This window comes from Zosterops lateralis, assembly GCF_965231275.1.
Source record: "Zosterops lateralis genome assembly, chromosome: 3".
Lineage (NCBI taxonomy): Eukaryota > Metazoa > Chordata > Aves > Passeriformes > Zosteropidae > Zosterops > Zosterops lateralis.
The window spans coordinates 51,947,917-51,968,482 of record NC_139764.1 but is presented as its reverse complement, the minus strand read 5'-3'; the positions used below and the strand labels follow the sequence as shown (position 1 = coordinate 51,968,482).

Here is a 20,566-nt window from a genome sequence, read left to right as displayed (position 1 = left end):
TTTCCCTGAGTAATGTTGGTGAGTGCAAAATTAGTACTGTATAAGTTAAATTTACTCTTTCAACTCTCAGGATTTTGAGTGATTGGCCAGGTCACGTTCTTCTCTTCCCTGCTAGTAATGTTACTGCACACACAAATGATACATTAAATTATTTTATTACAATACAGACAATTGGGCTCAAAATTAATACAAATTAAGATAAAATATTTACAAGGTAATGTGTACAGTGTAGCTGTTTGAACAGCATAAACATGAGAATGTCTAAAAAAACACATTCCTTTAGTATTAAGTAACAGAGAGAGCAGACCCCCAGCTTCTTCAAGGGGAATGTGCATCCATTGGCAAAGGCTTTCTGAAGAATGAGACATTTTGGAACAAGATTTGCAAAGTTAAGGGGAAAAAGATTTACTTTATAGAAGTAAAAAGCTGGGGGAAGAAGAAAAAATCATTACTTCATTCTGCTGCTCTGAGCTATTCTTAGATCACTATCATTAGTTCTTCCCAAAAGAAGAACTTAGACACCCCAGGCAAAAAAACCCAAGGCTTTTTTAGTAATGTGCTGTAATACTGCCACCAGATGCTTTTTAGATGCAATAAAAACAACCCAAGGAATTATAGGAGAGTTTAATCATTTTTTTTAACAGAAGAGTCTTCACTTATGATGTTTCTTTCAACAAGAATATTTTAATGGGTGAAACATAATTTGGTTAGAAGACAATATGGGCTCGCTCCCACTTTCCTCAGAGTGCTCTTTCTGCTGCTCTGCCACTCCTACACCATTATAAAATTAACCCGAGTCTCATCAGTAGTCACCAGGGATTTGTTATAAATACACCTTCCATTTGTAAAAATGTGCAGGTCATTTCTCTAGTTGCTGAGGGGTACTAAAAGCTTCATAAACATTAGCAGCAAAATCTTTCACTTGTTCCATCATCAGCAGGTCCTGGAAGAAACGTATAAAATAAACTTCCTTAATCAAACACATTCCCCACTATTCTGCCGGTGCTGTAGTACAGAATTCCTAAGAAAAGCACCTGGCATTCCCCCAGGCACAACTCAAACTTCTTGCTTTAGAAAGGTTTAGGAGCAGACCTGCAAGTAGAACCAAGGCAAGACAAGAAGTCTGTGCTTCTGCATCGTTCAGCAGAAGACAGAAGTTCTAGAAAAACAGTGTATTTTTGGAAAATACAAATTGACCAAAAGTTTATGGCAATTATTTTAATAATTTATTATTTAAAAACACTGAAATTAAACAAAATATTAGAAAGAAATATACAACATTAATTTCAAAACCAAAAGATTTTACTTGAGATATTGTAAATAAGGCAGATTCTTACCTGAACAAAGTGACTGGGTGTTTCACTGCATACTGAATGGATCTGTCCGTTTATTATTGGAATTATCTTGGCTAAAGGAAGACTGACACTGGAAAGACTACAAAAGAAGAAAAAATATTGACCTGCTCTGACACAGATGAAGCCACTAAATCGTGATTATGGAGTTCTAAGTAATTACCACTTTAAAAGTAAGAATTGGAAGACTGCAAACTAAAATGTATGGATGAAGGGTTTTTTTCTCCACATCCAGGCTTTTCTTTAATATAGAGAAGTACCAATTCAATTCCAGTTCATGTTCCTATTGCACAGTTTCACACTTGCTTCTCATGCAAGAGAAATATGGTTTAGTCAGAGTCTTTACATGTGTGTGTAAGTAGACAGGTCAAAGAAGTGCCTGTCTACAATTTCATGCTATTTCAAACTAAACCAGGCTTAGGCAGATAGCCAAACTACAGACTTTGGGGTATTTTAAGTGATGTAAATAGTATATATTTAAATTAAAACATGCTCTCTGAAAGCCAATAGTTACTAAAATAAACATGCATAAACCCAGTTATTATTACAGGCTTTAATTTTATTATTTGAATATTATTATTATTGAGAAATAATATTTTAAGGATTTGAACTCAGCTTTTGGATTTGTAATGCTCTCACCACACTGCTTAAAACCAAAGTTAATTTCAAAATAAAAGTTATTTTTCAATATTCTTCTAGGAGAATGTAGAAAATCCTGAATGTTACTGCATTTTATCTGCATACCAGTGAAACCTAAAGCTCCAAGGGCTGCTTTGGCTCCCTGTCACTGGAAGATCAGGACTGTGCCCCTTCCTTGAAAGGCACAGTAACTGATGGAGGCTGGGGCACTTGGGGCTCAAGGGCTGCAGGGGAGGGCTCACCTTCTCTCAGCCTCACTGAGCACCTCTGCCAGCCCAAAAGGCCCTCTGCCTGCACCCAGGCAAATGGAAGGTACAGGTCATCTGATCTCTACTTCTAGGTCTGCAAATAATGGTGGGGAAGAACCTCACCTAATTCTAGTGTTTTTATGGGTGGGAGGAAACATGAATTCTTCTAGCTGCCTATTTGGCCAAAGTGAGGAGAATGCAGTGATCCTTGAAGAGCAAGAAGCAGAAGAATATTTCCAGCACAAGAACTCCAAGAAGGAAGGAAAATCAAAAGCCTTTTTGGAATTCACTATGAACTCAAAGCATTACTGACATGAGAACCACAACAAAAGAAAATATTTACCTATTTACAGAGCTGTTTTGAGAAAGGTCCTTTTCAGTAGGTCTAAAAAATTCTGCCATATTGTCCAGCAGTCGACTGAACCCTCTATTTAAACATGTGCTCAAAACTGTACTGAAGTCTGGACTGAAAAGAAAGAATAATAGAAAAAAACAAACAAACAGGTTTCATTCCTGGGTTTAATCTTTTTCAAACTAAAAAGCCCTGCAAGTATTCAGTGCTACAGGTGTGCCTCCCCTCACGGGTAATGTGTGAGCCAGACAAATGCCACTAGCATTGCCACCTCATGGAACACCAGCTCCCTCAACAACCTGAACTCTACCCTAAGATTACTAAAATCCGGATAAACCTGAAGCGTTCCTCACTTCTCTTTCTTACTAAGTAATAACATAGAAGGGACTTAACCTTAAAGTGCCCCACATCCCTAGCAGGTAAACTGTAAGAATAGTTTGACATTTGTCTCAATTCCCTCCTATCCTATGTTTATTAGAGCAGCCCCACTTTTACCAGCTCTCTGGTAAAAGGACACATACAACCACCCTCAAAAATATGCATTAAAAATAAATTCCAATAAGCCAAAACCAGTGTTCACTTTATCAAAGCAAATAAATCCAATAAAATTACTCTCAATTTACCCTGCTTTAGCAGAAGAGAAGTACTCCTCTGTTCCTACATAACTAGAGAGGGGTGAGGAAGAGATAATAGGTCTGATTGCCAAGGACATCTTGGGTATCTCATTAAAGCAGCATTATTTCTTTAAAAGATTCAGAGCTCACAAATTTTGAAAATTCCAGCCTACACCTGATAAATATAAAAATTTAATGCAGAACCGTCACGTTTCTCAAATGAAAAGTTGTCAGCTTTTTGTATGAAAGTAATTGTCTTACATAAACAGTAAGTTTTAAGGAGGATTTAATGTGAATACAGCATATTTCTCTATACCTTTCTAGCATATCTCTAGTTTCATTCAGTAATTTAATTGTAGCAATGTCTCTTTCTGTGAGTCCACAGGCCTAGAAAAACCAAAGACACACACTATTAGTAAGTGACATCAGCAACCATAAGAATAAGAGTAGAACTAGAAGTGTTGAGTATCATGGAATTAAGTCAAGATGTACAAGTCAAATACAAAAGAAAATATTGTTGTGAATCAGATTCTTTATAATTTGTGTTTTAAATGGTCAGTGTAGGATTTTTAACTAAAAACAATACTAGCAGGAAATACCAGACTATTTGAGGGAGTCATTTTTCCAAGTCTGACCTTCAATACTGAAATCAACCCAGCATATCAGATAAACCAGTAAGTGCATGTAGTCACATACTGAAGCCCAGGTTTCCTCATTACACCAGTGCAACAACAAGTGAAGAATGAGTTTTCTCCAGCCTGTGGTGTGGATGGAGACAAACATCTTCACAAAATTTAAGAAATTAATGTTGCAACTGAGATTAGATACACTTTTCTCTTGACTCCTGCTCATTTTTTAGCCCAAAGCACCAAAAGACTTCAGCACACCATTTTCTTGTGCACCAGCCAAGATGCTCCAACGTTCCATGAATATTGCGAGTACACAAGTGCAGACAACACAATTTATCTTAGCGCTGAGTTAAGCTGTGCTGTGTCACAGCTTCTTTCACAGGCTAAAGGCAGTAACTGGGCTGCATTTCTGAGCACAAAGCTGACATTCTGAGGGTGACACTTGTTTTCTATCAAATCTGAAGAAAATACAACTGTGCCTAGATTGAAGGGATAAGGACATGATTTATGATGGAAGAGGCTCTGCAATTTATTAAAGACACAGATGCCATGGTACACTAGAGGACTGTTATGCACCCTGCCTTCTCAAAAAACAAAACAAAACAAAACAAAACAAAACAAAACAAACAACACAACACCAAAAAACAAACAAACAAAACAAAACAAAAAAACAAAAAACACAAACCCAAAAAAACCCAAAACAAAAACCAAACCAAACCAAACCAAACCAACAAAAAAAAAAAAAAAAAAAAAAAAAAAAAAAAAAAAAAAAAAAAAAAAAAAAAAAAAAAAAAAAAAAAACACAAAAAAAAAACCCAACCAAAGAAAAAAAAGCAGAATGAAAAAAGGTAGGCGAAAGGAACTGAATCAAGTACCTGGCTAGCCAAAGGGTTTTCTTCATCTGGCATTAGATAATGACATAAAGGAGAGTAAGATGCAATCTGATCTGAATCTTTATGTTCCACTACTTCCCTGATATCTTTAAGTTTCTGTTCCAGCTCCAGAAGAGACAGGGTCTGCTTAAGGGAAATACTGGAAAGGAAAAAGTGTTGATTGCAAAATGAGTAATGCTGCTTTCTCTTTCTACCAATACCATATTTACAAGTAACAAGACTCAAATCAGCTATGTGGGTTTGCACTGGCAGACACAACCTGCTATAATAAAAGCATCATTTTGAAAAAGTCAATATGCCTGCTTTTTTTTCCCCCCCAATTCTTATAGGACTCTTTATTTTGGGAACAGCCATCACAATAAAACTTTAAAGCTAACCACAGAGAAGTACAGGCTCTTACCTTCCAAAAACTTTATGGACAGCTTGTTTGACAATAGTTATTAACTCAGTCAATCCTAAAAGGAAGAAAGTAAAAAATATTCTAATGAACTGTTCAAGTCTCAAAAAAAGTAGAATTTTATAAGGGTAATTAGCTCATAATAAGCACCATACCATCTCCTAAAAGGTGCTGAATGCTTGATAAATATTGCTGCTGGACTTCAGGGGGAGCCAGTGGTGTCTGTGGGGGAAAAAACCCAACAGTTCTGTAACATGTCAACGGTAGAGAACAATGCAGAAATAGTTTCAAAAATTATTTCCTTAATCTTTTATTACTCTTCAGCAAACAGATTACCACACTCTCTTCAACTTTGTAATGACTCTTCCTGCCCAACAACCCCTGGATTTGTCATAAGTCTTTTGGCATTCTTTTCTTCAAACCTATACAGATCCCTCTTCCATCCTCAGTGGCACAGAAAAAAATCTTTCACTTTTCATTCACTTAAAGGAAAGTCTCTTAAAAACCTGCATTGCAGGTTAAACTAGACTCTCCACTACCCCAGAAATTAAACCTAGTGGAGTAAGTTATTTATGCTGAAACCTAATAAAAGCTTATCTGACAGAAAAGCTTTCAGAAACCCAAGACAGGATTCCAGTTTGTCCCGATGGAATGCCTCACAGTTGGCCCTGTCAACCCATTTCTCTATTGCAAAACTAACAGAAAGGAAACATGTTTCTAGTTCAAACTCATCTTGCCCTTCTAAAACAGCTTTTACAGGTTTTATAAAATGAAGTACTACCTCAGTCAACTCTGGCCTTCCTACTGAAAGCTTTTCTGCATCCTGCCTTGACATGCTGTTCCTTGATGCTCACCAGGAGCTATCACAGGGGGGCAGATGAGAACTAATCAGCTCGTTTGCATTTTTTTTTTTAGATGAGCCATCCAGCAATTTGCAGGCCCCACTCTCTACAAATGGGTACTTGCTTACTGGGGAGAGATCTATTTTTATTTATTTTATTTTTATACACTATATCAACAAAAGACCTTGCTTGTCCTTACCAATAGACATTTAGGTAGGTGGCCTTTTGGAGTTAAACCAAATAGTCAAAATTTCAAAGACAACATTTTTCTTCTTTAACCTCAGAAAAATTTAACTGGAGGAATTAATGTATGTATTATGACCTAATAATATATATACCTTTGCTTACATATCTCAAATCATTCACATGGTATTACCATTTCACAAAAAATCAAAGCAAAGAAATTATTTCATGTTGGTGTTTAGATAGAAAGCAGCCTTCTTTAAGCAAGACAAATGCAGACAAAAGGCATTCTCCAATACTGCTGGTATTCAGGTAAGCAACAGTATCATCACATCGTCCAAATTTAGATGTTATTAAAGGACATCAATGTATTGTAGTGCCAGTAATGCTTCCATGTACTCCACTCTTGTAAGGACCTTTGGTTTCATTCCAATAATCATAAGCCATGCCCTTTTCATCTCACCAAATAATCCTTTCCCTTCCAAGGAAGTGCAAGTGCCACGTTTGACACAAAGCAAACACTTACGGTGCCGTTCTTGCCGAGCGCGGCGTTATCCAGGTAGATGTAACCGCCAATGATGTTCAGCTGCACGCGCAGGAGAACCACCAGCATACAGGTGCTGTACACAGCCACAATGCTGCGTGTGAAACCTTGGGGACACAAAACACAGTCACTGCAAAGCCAGGGAAATAAGGATGAGTCAAGGGGAGGGAGAGCTCTCCAAGACTCAGAAGTGCTGATTACTTTTAAATATGCAGTCACATTTCTCTCGCTGGTTGTCATAACATGTTTTCACAACACATACCCAACATGGTCATGAGTCTGATGTGATGGATCTACATCTAAAGTGTCTCATTTAAAGTCCTATATTAATATCATTTTGCACATTACACAAGTTATTTTGAGAAAACAAAAATCGTACAAGTTGTCGCAGAAGGAAAATGTTTAGTGTCAAATAATCTTTCTTCATTATGCCAGGAAATGCAGTCCATGTTAGCCCTCATCATGCAATTCAGACAAAATTGCAGCTTGTCAAAAATGTTACCTAAGACAGAAGCAGCTAAGATCTAAAGAAGGAAAATTAAAATGAGCATCAGCTACCAGCCAGTAGGCAATGAGGGTGTGTCGAAGAAGCATCATGAATAGATACAGAAGGGAAGAAAGGAGTCAGATCAAAAGTAGGATCTGTAAAGGTGTTATGAAAAGGAGAAAAAAAACAAAAGGAAGCAAAGACAGAACAGCAGAATTTCACTGCAAAATTATCTGAGTTTACTTTTTTCTTCTGTTCCACTGCTTCCAGCAGCCAAAAAATAAGAAGATGATCCAAAGGCTTCATGACCTCTGCTATAGTGGTTCTGTCCAACAGGGTCAAAAAGAGGGAACTGCTGGCCATGTAAGGGCTGACCAACATTTCTGATTGAATTTCCATTATATCCAGCATAGAATTTCTGAAACTAGTTTCATTTTATTGCAATGGCACAGAAAGGTCTCACTAAGTTTTACTGAATAGAGTAGCAGGAAGGCCAATAAAATTCTTCACCTTGGTCTCCTAAGTTCCCATGGGGCTAAGGAAAGTTCCTTTATGAAAAGTTTTGGGGGTGCAGGGGTAGGGAGGAGGTTTGCCATGTGTGTTATGCTATCTTCATATCTAATCAAACAACCCAGAGTAAAGTTTGTTTTAAATGGCGTTAAAGACATTTTAAATCTACACTAATTATGCAGATATAATCTTTCATTTCCACTTACTTATAATCTTTAAATCCTCCCATATTTCTAACTTGTTTGCTGGCCTGTGGGAAAAATAAATGGAAATATTAAGAATTATACTTGACTTGGAAATTAACAAGTATGTTAAGTGACATAGCAGTGCTCCAAGGCAAATTTATTTAGCTATGATAATTTTTCAAATCATACCCAGGTCTATCTCTCATTCAAGAAAGGCCTCATTTAAGAAAGCAGTATATAAACAACACATTATAAAGGCAGAGAAAAGATATTCCAACTTTAATGTATAAATGTAGCATTTAGTGATGTCAATTACACACTTACATGATCAGTTTTGACTACAGTATGCAGTCAGATAAAGCCACTGATGGTATAAAGTGGCCTTTTCTGGGGCCTTGACTCTATATTTAATGTCGACTCAATTCAGCAGGATCTCTCGTGTGTAATAAATGCAGGATCAGATTTTCCTTGTCCTACGTTCTTGCAAGATTTACATTGCCTGATGTGTTTAAAGTTCATATTTGATCATCAGAAACCAAAGTGATCACAACCATCTGTGGAAAGAAAGTCTTGCACCATTCACATCAATACATGTTGACCTTTTTTGTTGAAATGTGTTCACTCTTTTGACCTGACCAATTTCTAGAAGTTTATATTCTGCAGTCAACAAAGCAAGACTGTAGATTGCATAGATACACCTGAACTGCCTGAAGTACATTGCACATTTATAACTAATATCCAGAGGTAATCTTAGCAATACAGCAGCAGCAGCAGGAATAAGAGCAAGCTAACCATCCAAAATTTTCACCAGCCATTCTCACCTGTTAAGCGGTGTCAGTAAAAATGGCTACTGTATGTCTATTTTGGAAGATAGATATTGTAAAAGTCACTTTGGGAAAATCTGGTAATTTCTTAGGATCAGAATTAACACGTACAGCCAAGAGTTCAAATTAACATATACTTTACAGTAACCTGGTTTATTAAAAAAAAGCTCACCCAAAACACCAGCATTTCTCACCAGAGATCATTTCTCTTTACAGGCACAACGTGCACTTTGGTGTTAGTTTGAACACTCTATCACTTACATAAACAAAAAAAAAATATTTTCACCACTATCAAATAATGCAAGTAAACTGATTCAATAAACTATTAAGTCTACAACTCTGAAAACTAATGAGACAGATCAAATAAACAATAGCTGAAAGAGATACACAAATCCATGGCAAACATAGGACCAATCCACACACCTTTTGCAAGCTACTCTATGCAAGTTTTTAAAGCTTTGCTAAAACCAAACAAAGGAAGGACTTTGTAAAAAAAAAAAAACCACTGTAATATTTCTACATAAAACATATAACAGGACTTACAGTTGTTATTTATCAGGGGTAAGTTCTTCATGCAGAATGAAGACATATAGAGAAGCCATACCTCATCAGCCAACTATACTTGTATGTATTACAACAAAACATTTTTCTAGAGCTCATGCTTACAGAGCTTCTCCTTACAATGCGAGGCAGCAGCCAGACAACAGTTAAAGCCTACAAGTATTAAGCCTAACAGTGGAAATTAATTTTTCAGTCTTCATCTTCTGCTGTTGCTACAGGACACAAAACAAATGACATACACACATTCAAGTCGTCAGGGCAAAAAGAGGGAAGTTTATTTTTCTACTTCGGTTTATATAGATTTTGGACAATGACCATGGATTGGAGGATGAGGTTGTCACCTCTCCAACCACACTGGTCAAACTAGAAGTCCATCAATTGTCCCTCCTCAAGAGAAGAATGATAAACAAGAAGGACAGTTTACAATAACATCACTTTGTTTGCATGAAAATCTGTGAGAAACTCCACTACAAAAATGCAAACATTAGAAGGCTGAAAAAGATCAAGGTGACATCCTGCAACTAACTGAGACTCAGTTGCTACCCAAAACTTAACTTTTACTTCACATTTATTTATTTGGAAGGCTGTTCTCACTTTGGAAGCAAAGGGCAATGCAAACAGAAAGCAGAGGTTTGGAATAAAGCTAAGTGCTGAAGAGGTGGGAGATGTGCAACATCTGCAAGGCTGCAGAAGGAGGGACTTCACTTTATCTTATCCAATCACTGGGCTTTAGAAAGTGGAGGACAGATCAAGCAAGAACATCTGTGGTCTTGGATGCTGTTCCCTCTTCAAAATTTTCTATGGAGGTCTGAAGATTTCAGCCTCCTTACACCCCCAGCGGACCACTGGCCACCCCATATTTAAGGATGTGAGTGGATTTTAAGTTAAAGGAGATCACCTAAGGCATAGTATGATCTGTAACAAACGATAACATAGATCCATAACATGTTAAGCCACAGCACAGATTATGTGAGAAAAATAATACATCTTCAAGGATATAAAGTAAGGTAAATCTCCACATCTGCTCTTTTGTATATTCAACAACAGCACTCAAGGGTCTGAAGCCATTTGATTGATCTTCTCAAATGGAAGTGGAAAGCGAGGAAATCGATACCTCTATGCATAGCAGAGATTCTTCAAAGAATCACTTCAAAGTGGAGTGAGCTTTGATGTCTGATTCCATTATCTGTGCTTTCACAACCCCTTCCCTACATTTCAGTTCAAAACTTTCAAGCATCCAGTTAAAACTTCCTCAGTGTAGGTAAAATAAGAAGAATTAAGACACAAATTCCACTGTAAGGTACACTTTAAATGGCCATCTATGCTTACAGAATGTTGCATGTAGCCAGTGTTAAAAAAAATTTTTGTTTTCATAAGTGCATACCAATAACAACAAAAAAGCCTAATCTCTATTTTCACTAGGATTGTTGGAACTCAGAGGTGCATCAATGTACCCCCACAGTATTTCAACTGGTCAAACAATTTAGAGACAGCAGGTGTATCTTGATAAAAGAATGCTTGCTACAGAGAGCAGTCTAAGGTATTATATGTCTTCACCAGTGAAAAAAGGATTACATATTGTTGCAGACTATTTGTTGCACAGTTCAGATGACGTATCTGGTGATTCACAAGCACTTTTGTTCATTCAGTTTAATTTATTCATTGTATAAGACTTCTTTATGATAAATAAATTTATTCCATTAAAATTAACCTTTCCCAGTTTCTTATTGTTTGGGGTAAATAATTTTCAACAACAGTTGCAAATACTCAGAGAATTTATAATAAAAACATCATTCAGGCTGCAGTTTCCCCTTTAAATCAGGCTGCTCTGTCGTGATAATTTTTATCAAATGCTGGACAGCTGAACTTATAGCTGTATAAATAAACTAGTGGGAGGTAGACTAGAAAGACAGTCTAGAGGGAGTCAGAAATCCTGTGTTAATTGCCTACGTAGCACTTTTACTCTGTGCCATATGCCAAGCAATTTACATTTAAGGTATGCTATTATGCACTTTATGCATTCAAAAACAGGCTATTTGTTCCTGCAGTTGTAAGGAATTCCAAAGTGTTTTCTGACAGGAAAGCATTTCTGTTAATGTATGACATGTCCCTATTCATTCTACTTCAAAAATAAAATTTTAAAAATTACTTTTCATCGCTTACACGCATTTGCAATCTCATCTTGGATACTTTCCACTACTACTCATGTCTGAACTTGGTAAAATCACATAAACACTTTTACAAACACAACACCAACAACTCAGTCAAAATATTCTGTTTAAGAGAGGACTAGATTCTCCAAGTACTTTTATCTACCCATCCCATAACCATTTCAACAAAAATCATGGCTCTCACTGCAGCAGCTTAAAGGAAGTATTATTTCCTATAATTTTTGGAAAATGCCAGCCATACCTATCAAAATACATCTAACATGACAAAATATTTACATTAAGATTTCAAAATACCTTAGGACTAATGATTCAATGGGACACTAAACCAAAATTCTGCATTCTCTCTACATTATATAATTTGAAAAAAACTTGTCATCAAAACAAGTGGAGCTCAACACATTTAAGACAGTCTTACCTATTTTTAAGAAGAGATGTGAGACTCTCAGAATTTAACTGATGCATTAAGGCATCCCTCAATGTTGGAAGCATTGACAATACTGTTATTAAAAGAAAACAAACAAACAAACAACAAATCCTGTCAACATCAACGAAAAAAACCAAACCTCATTACAAACCCATCCTCAGCTCACACACAGTAGCTCCTATAGGATGTACACCCCATTGCTCAACAGGCAAAATTGGGAAGACAAGCAAAATAGGAAACCCAGGGAGTACTCAGAAGGGCAATAACCTGTGTGCCTCTCAGGAGCTGGGGCACAATGCTGCCCTTATGTGACCGTGTGGTTTTACTGGCTCCAGCTGCAGATGTGTATTCACATCACATGCCTCCAACTCCCCAGAAGAAAACCTGGCAAAAACCTACACTGCTGCATTTCTCCCAGTGAGAAGGAAAAAAGATCTGAGGTTTGTTTTTTCCAGCAAGAGAACCCGAGAAAGGTATATTATAAATGAGAGAAAGCTAGTGGTGAAAAAATCTTTTACTCTCAGAACAATGTCTGATGTGCTGTTATATGACAGGAACAGGAAATGAAAAACATGATAAATACTAAGAACAAAGCATGAAAAATCTTGTCAGGAATGCATGCTGCCAAATATAAGATACTTTGTACAAAGAAGGGCAAAGAAAAACCTAGTCCTCGCAGCAAGATCACTCCCAGCAGTACAAAATGAAAAAGATGAAAATTAAATACTAATTGGTCAGGGTAAACAGGATGGACTTACAGCCACACAAGAAGCCATTACAAATTTCAACAGAGGAGAAAATACTGCCTAATTTGTTCAATAAAAATAGTTTTGAATGGCCTGTATTTACAATGGCAAAGAATTTGTTAAAATTCTTCTCTGTGATCTCCTTTCCAAAAATCCTAAGACTGGTGCTGTAAGAAAAAGTACTTTCACTTTTTGCTCTCCCAGCTAGTCAGGTACCTTCTACCTGTGTAGGAAACTGATGGGTTGATGTGCTTGGTATTAAAAAGAAGCTTACCCACCAAGCTCTCCACATAGCTTACTAACAATGTGCTATAATGAATAAAATAATCCTGCTGCAAATTTAGTATTGTTTGAATCTAAATGCTGTTTCACACCTCAATACCAAATGCAGTTTAAGGCAAAAGGGTCCTGAAGTGACAAAAAATTGTAACCTGCATGTATACTTGCACATTTATTGATGATACGGGTTCAGATGTTCCCTAAAATCCCTTTAATCTTCTACTGTTCAGACCCTCTTTATTTGCAGAACAACTCTACTTATGCACCAGTATTTAATCAAGATTTTGAATTTACTTACATTTCTTATTCCTCTTCTATCCTGACAATGTGTAGCATAAATCCCCAAACACCTCCCCTTTATCTAAAAGAGTAGATATTTCCTTATCTTACCTGTCATATTGCACGTCCTCTGATTACTCTCAAAGTGGTACTGCCTTCGTGCTTGGGCAATGTACTCAGCTGCCTCCCGCTCCTGGATTTCTCTGATTTTCTTCTGCCCATATTTTCCCAGTAAATAGACTCCTATAGAGAAATAGCTATATTAGAAGGTGATTTTAAAAAGTGAGAAAGAGCCCTTAAACCCTTTATTTTAAAGCTTAAGGGTGCATAGCGTTGCTGGTTTGTTGATTTGTTTGGGTTTTTTTTAATATAAGGTCTTGAGTATTTTAATAATTATTGGCAAAGCAATACTCAGAAAGAATGTTTTCAAAATTAATTAAAATGTCAAGGCTTATAACTTGAATCAGTAGAAGAAACTTTCCTGGGAAGAGGTCTCTTGCCATTCACAGAAGACTTTTTTGGTACTACTGCAATGTGAACAACTAGTACTGAAGAGACAGAAACAAAAAAGAGAAGCAATGTAGGGCAAGAAAAACAAAGGACAGAGAAAACAAATAGAGAAATATCTAGGTCTAGAGATTGATAAAAAATTAAAATTTTTAAAAGATGCATTTCTTAAATTAGTAGAAGTTAAGTACTAAAGATCATATATGAGAAAAAATGTTATAGATCAACATTTCCTTCATTTGGTCCTGAAACCTCTATAGAAAGAACTTTCGTTTCAATGGGGCTTGACTCAGTTTCAATGGGGCTCTTTTTTTACCACACCTGGTTCCTACTTTCCAGCCACACTCTTCTCTTGAGGGTCTGACCATCCCCCATCGGTCTCACTATGAATCTTCATTTCCATAAAGACACGCCAAAAATCTTTGCTTTGCATTTTCACCTTTCCAATATGCATCCCTCTGAAGTTTCCCCCAACTGCTTGTTCCATATCTCCGGGAGTTCAGATATTTATCCAGGCTGCCCACAGCCTTCTTCCCATCTTTCCTCATCTCTGCCCCCTTTTCTAAGCCATTCCTCCAGATACCACTACACCTCCTCAGCTTATCCTCAGCACCTTTGCCCACTGTAGGCTGCTTTCCATTAATTTCTCCCCCTTCAGCCAGGCCTTCTTATAGCACCTCCTGTGTGTCAGGTCCATCTGCTGCCTCCTGTATGCACTGGCAGCAGCACTTTCCTACTTAGGTGTGTAACCCGCGCTTCCCGCGTTCTCTCATGAAACATTTGGAGGGGGCACAGAGATAAGGGAGGAATAAGCCCATGCAAGAAAAGACTATTGTACAAGTTAATCATCTTCTGTCTGTGTGGACTAATATTATAACTACTGAAGGTTCTCTGTGGAGAGCCAGCTCCAAATCTGTTAGGTCAATAACAGCGCACAGCAGAAATCTGAATAACAAATCAAGAATTTTATTTTTTTTCCTCAAAGTACTTTCTAAAGTTGTAAACACAAAATTTTCTTCAAAGTTCAATTTTCACATTTAGAAGCCAATATTGGAGCAAAAGAGGCAATTAACAGTTGCTGAAAGCTGAAAGTTTCAAAATTAATTTTATTAACCAAATCCACGAAAACAACAACAGAAAATCCCAAACAAACAAAAACCCAACAAAAACCAAACAAACACACAAACCCCATAAACAAACCCAAACTTCCCAAGTTTTTGAATTCAGCTACATTTTTAGGTATTAAAACCTTCCAATTTATTCCCCAAAACTGCCATCAATGTTTGAAAAGCCTTGTCAACTTTGTGCTCCAATGTCCATAGTTGCATAAAAAAAATCTGGCTATTCATACCAGCATTATGTTTGCTCACAGGCAACTACAAGCCAGACCAGTCTGGAACAACCATTCACTTCCATTTCCCAAAAGCATCATAAAATAGAAATGGGTAAGTCCCTCACATCAGCCTTTAGGCAGACTACCCATTTGCCACAAGGAATATTTACTTCATTAGATGCAAACTTTAATATTATGGGTCCATGTACAAAAATGTGATTCCACCATTAAACTGTCAACAAAAATGAGACTTCACAATCAACATTATTTTCATCTACAATGTTACCAATTCCTGCCAAGAATATCTATTTAGAATACAACTATCAGGTTACTGTTTCTTCTTCAGATAACATACTGAAATAGAAACATTCTTTTTAGCATTAGTGATCAATTCTTGAACACAAGATTCTTCCAATCATTTTAACCCACTACATTTTTCACATTGCATTAACATATACTTTTGTTTACTTTCCCTACACCCCAAAATAAATCCTGTTAACTCCAGGTATTGTTGCAGAAAAGTCATAAATATAAAAAAAGACCCTTCCTGAATGCAGACAGGTCATAACAGACACACAAACAGCTCAAGAAGAATCATGTGTATGCCCTGGAGTGATGTACAGGAGCAGCAGCTTTGAGACTGAGACAGCTAATTGCTCAACACCTGCTTGTTAAGGCTGTGTGCCTACTCTGTACTAAGAGCTGCTGTGGCCTGTGAGGGTACAAAGTTGCAGTAGCTGTCATCCAGGTTTAACAAGGAGTCTCCAGACAAAAACACTTGTCTATATCAATGCAACACCAGCTACTAAGTTTCTCCCTCCCTTCCCTGAACTAAGGTAGAACTTTGACCCACTATTAACAGATGTTGCTTAATCCAGGATTATCCTCTTTAGAATGTGAAGCATTAGAAGTTAACCAAAGTAAAAGCTGAGCCACTCACCTGCCCACCTTAAGCAAACCCAGCAAACAACAGTAAGCTCGAGGTCTGGCTGCCAGCAGCAGACTCTCTCTGTTACCAACTGCATGGCTTGTCTCAAGTCCCGTGGAGGACACAGAACTTCACTTGGGAACATCAAGTCTCAGCTGTGACAATGAACTTCTGCCCACTGCACTCATTCCTGAGAACAGCACTGGAGCCTCTGCAAGTCTCTGGCTTGTGAGACGTTTCAAGGAGCTGCCAGCCAGGGGGTTGGCTTACTCACAAACCAAGCCAACTTTCTCTGCTAAGCACAGAGATTTCTGAACTGAAATGCTTTTTCTGCAAGCCAAAGGTTGCAACAGATGAAATTCAGCAATAATTAATGCACCACTGAAATCAGAACCATACATTGCAGACACACCCTGAGCTTGTTCTTCCACTGCAGCAACAGAATTTCAATGGTGAATCATTTTGTAATATCTACTGAAATCTACCTTGAATGCTGAGGACTGAGATAAAAACTACTTTAATCAAACTATCCCATAAACACGTGAACATGATGTGTCCTGGCAGCTCCATCATGCTCTCTCTCTCTCTACTTTCCACATTTCTAGTGGGTTTGATCCTAGACCACTAGATTTTGCTTGCTAGAAGAGATTTACGTCTTTTCATTATGCAGAGTATTTTATATTGTTAAAGAAACAACTTCTAAAGAAAGGGTTTGTACAGAGTCTTTGCAAAGGTGAGGCCTTTTCAAGCCTGCTCTGTGGTTAAGGGGAAGTTACATGTATTTTTCAGTTGCTTTTTCCCTCAATTTGGGCTCTTATTTCGCGAGATTTGTATCTTCATAAGCAGTAAAATCTGTTATAGTGTTGGGATTGAGAGAAATTGCCACTGATAACACATATGGAATCCATTTCAGTAAAGAATGGAAAAGTTACCAACCAACTCTGATTTTGGTGCAGTAATTCAGTAACACGACGCTGATAAAATACAGTACCAGCAATAATGTAGGGGCTCTTCTGGACTGTCTAATGAATCATTAAATATTCACATTAATCTCTGACTGTATGCCAGTTAAGGACTTAAAATCATTAAATCTTGTGATGTCCCATTTTCCCGGAAAATGTACCTGCAGCTCTTAAAAAAACACCAAATGTAGAGTCCAGGCTCTGCTATTTAATCAGCAGATTTGGATGCTTTCCTTAAATCATCCAGCCACTTCCAAATATTCTGTCTTCATTTAAAAGCAGTGTGTAAAGTTGCATTCCATCTTTGAAGATCTGGCAGTATTTTCTGGAGAATCTACCACAGATCTCAGAGTTCTGATTCACTGGTGGTGGCATCACCATAGCTTGTGGAGTTTTTTCTAAGGTCTGATCCATAACTATGTAGACGACAAAAGCACTCAAGATTCAGCTGCTGAACAGCTATAAAGCAGCACTCTGCAGTAATTCAGTCCATCTCCCTGCCTCCCTTAAAATACCACGGTGCAAAGTTGCTGCTGGTGGCAGCTAATGATGTTTACTGCTTGTGGAAGCCCAGATTTACTTCGGTCTCAAATACATAAAAAGCAATTCTCCACAGTCCTCAATTACTACATGGCCTAAAGGAATAGATGATTGATCCATGCTGCAGAAAATGATAGCATAGTTTAATATTTTCAGTCAGAAGTTGAAATGCTTATTAGAAAAAGAGCATCTTGGGTTGCTTTATTTTTGGGGGAGGAGGCTTTTTTTTTTTTTTTGTGTGTGTGTGTGTGTGGGTGGGTTTTTTTTGGTTTTTTGTTTTGTTTTGGTTGTTTGGTTTTTTTTTTTGTAATTCTTTAAATGACATTATTTTAATCTATAATTACTATTTTAAGCACACTTCATCCAGTCAGTAGTGAAAGTGACACTGAGCTGTATATAAACAACACCAATCACAAGGAACAAACTGCAAACTCAGTCATGTTAGGTTGGTTTGCAGGCTAGCAGAAGGCTTTTAATACACGAGGAATTTAAGATTTCAGGATATGAGAGCCACAAGTTCCCAGGTATCTGCCTCTCAGTTTGGGAATTGATCCATGTTTACGCGTTGAAGCTGGGAGAAGTGATTTTTTTTACTATTTCTATTTGTCCACCCACCACTCTCACACAGAGAGTTGAAGGGGAAGGAGAACGTCTTCCAGATGACAGCCTGGCGTGTAAAAGTAACTATGACTTTCTTAAGACTGGATGATGTGTTGCTGCCTGGGCTCAGCTGCAGAGGTGGTGCCTCCCCACAGTCACCCTGCACAGGGTGACCACCCTGAACCGGGCATTCCCACCCTATTGAGTGGTTTCATCACCCACTGGGTAGTACCTTTCTGATGCAAAAGCTTGTGCCAAGGGTAAATCCTGTGTGATTGTGGGCCAAGGTCCTGTGCCATGGGCCGCCAGTCCCTGTGCCCAGGGGGTGGTGATGCTGGGTAACACGGGCGGCACTCGGGGACAGCGCTGCCATGGCTCTCAGGACCCCTCACCTTGAGTGAGTGTGACAGGGCCTATCAGGGCCAGCCTGGTTGACCTCTGTGTTTGGAGGAGGACAGGCATCAATTCAGGTAACTGCAGAAGGGCTGTGAGCCCCGATAACTGCCCTGGTTGTGGCCGGATGCCATTCCATCTAGCGGGGAGGGGGCGAGCCTGGCCGTGCTGCCTCCTGTCACTGCGGGGGCTCCGCGCTGGTCACAGCCCAGGGGGGTCGAGTCGAGTGGTGCAGATCTGTGGGGGTAGTGGAGCCCACCCTCCGTGCTCCCCTCCACAGGCAGGGTCGTCTGTACAGGGCCATGTCACTGGCAGCACACAACAACACTGCAGTGGACTTCCCGTGGTGTTCTCCGCTCCACACTCCACGTGCCGTGCTCATGACTGCGTCTTAGTTCCGTCTAATTTGGTGCAGAATTACCGATTGTGACTTAGGTGGACGAGCCACCTTCACTCAACCCGGAAAAGGTGCAGATCCACGTATCTGCTCAAATAATAACACAGTGGGCTGCAAGTGTGGTGGTAAATGTGACAGTGCTGCACTTGCAGAGCCACAAGACCTGCAGGTGAGGGGGAGAACTGGAAGGGCAGTCTGACCAGCACTGCAGTAACCATCATCCAGCCTGTTATCATGGATTAATTGGCACCCTTTGGAAAACCACTGAAGGAATTAATGATGAAAGAATGCAGACAACACAAGAACCAAGGCAAGCCTGAAGTAAATACAATTCACCTTCACAGGGGACTTCACCTGAACATATGACAAAACATACTACAAGCACCCTGTAGCCTTCAGAACATTCAACTGTTCAGGCAAGTCCCAGTTCTGTGTCATTTACATTGGATATAAGTACATTTGACGACTGAGTGCACAAAGACACGGCTGTGCCTTTTGAGGAGTATCTAATCTCCAGCTGCACAGCTATGCATTTCATAATTAAACAGAGAGACAGATCCAATGTGCTCTTTTAAATCCATTTCCAACTAAAAACAACCCAGTAAAAACTTCAAGGGAAGGTGGAGCTTACTAGACTATAACCACCCGACAGGTTCAACAAGAGCCTTAAGGGAGAAAGTGCTTGAATAATTAATGCAAATCCTCTCTGTGAAAGTTTTGTGTCTGCAACTAATCTATATTTGTCCAGAGAAGGGCAACAAAGCTGCTGAAAGGTCTGGAGCACATGTCCTATAAAGGGTCTCTGGCTGGGGAGCTGGGGGTGTTTAGTCCAGAGAAAAGGAGACTCGGGGGAACCTCATCACTCTACAAACACCTGAAAGGAGTTTGTAGGTGGTGTCGGTCTCTTCTCCCAGGTAAGAAGTGACAGAACAAGAGCACACAGTCATAACGTGCACCAGAAGAGGTTCAGGTATGACATTAGGAGGAATTTCTTCACAAAACGGGTGATTAGACACTGGAATGGGCTGCCCAGGGAGGTGGTGGAATCGCCATCCCCGGAGGTGTTTAAGAAAGACTGGCTGTGGCACTCAGTGCCATGGTCTGGTTGACAAGGGGGTGTTCGGTAACAGGTTGGACTCCGTGATCTTTTTTCCAACCCAATCGATTCTGTGATGTTTGACACTTCACCTCAAGACACAAGTTACATATGGAAGTGGAGGTTTCCAGCCTCCATCCCAAAAACAACACACGTGTCACCCACACTTCGCGCACTCCAATGCTCTTTCAAAGTAACGCGATCGCCCTCCGTAAGAGCACCCGGCACTCCAATTCCTGCCCTTTGGGGCTTAAGGGACACACGCAGATCCCCTCCCTGCCCCGGGGAAAGTCCTGCCGGCCCGGGGCTCTCCCGGCGGAGGGCGGGAGCACTGCGGTGCCCTCATGGGGCAGGCCCGGGGCACGGAGCCTCCCCGGGCAGGGCAGGACCCGCCGGGCCCTGGGGGCTCCTCGGGGCCTCCCCGGGGGAGGGAGCCCGGAGCGCTCCGCGTTCCCCTCCCACCATCGCCCCCGGCCCTCGCCCGGGCACTCACCGCCAAGGAAGGTGCCGAGGGCCAGGCATTTCTTCTTGTGCCGCTTAAGGAAACTCCAGAGCGACCGGAGCATCCTGCGAGCCCGGCGCGGCCCGGCCGCCCCTGGGCTCCCGGCGGCGGCGGAAGGGGCGGAGCGGCGGCGGCCCCGCCCGCGCTGC

At 39.6% G+C, this 20,566-nt stretch overlaps 1 protein-coding gene across 1 annotated transcript; it reads right to left on the bottom strand.

The window, feature by feature from the left end:
* Positions 1 to 664: 664 nt before the first annotated feature.
* PEX3 (peroxisomal biogenesis factor 3) lies at positions 665 to 20,529 on the bottom strand. Its single transcript, XM_083856277.1, has 12 exons — positions 20,409 to 20,529; positions 13,271 to 13,402; positions 11,847 to 11,928; positions 7,897 to 7,940; positions 6,676 to 6,800; positions 5,280 to 5,346; positions 5,128 to 5,182; positions 4,710 to 4,866; positions 3,522 to 3,592; positions 2,583 to 2,705; positions 1,338 to 1,434; positions 665 to 943 (listed from the first exon to the last, which is right to left on the bottom strand). The coding sequence occupies exons 1-12, from the start codon at positions 20,479 to 20,481 to the stop codon at positions 860 to 862; spliced, it is 1,110 nt and encodes a 369-aa protein (XP_083712403.1). The 5' UTR covers positions 20,482 to 20,529; the 3' UTR covers positions 665 to 859.
* Positions 20,530 to 20,566: the final 37 nt, after the last annotated feature.

Coding starts and splice junctions, on each gene's coding strand:
- PEX3 (XM_083856277.1), bottom strand. CDS start 20,481: ATGCTCCGGTCGCTCTGGAGTTTCCTTAAGCGGCACAAGAAGAAATGC. Junction 13,403..20,408: donor CCTCGGCACCTTCCTTGGCG/GTGAGTGCCCGG, acceptor ATTTCTCTATAG/GAGTCTATTTACTGGGAAAA. Junction 5,183..5,279: donor TCAGCACCTTTTAGGAGATG/GTATGGTGCTTA, acceptor TCTTCCTTTTAG/GATTGACTGAGTTAATAACT.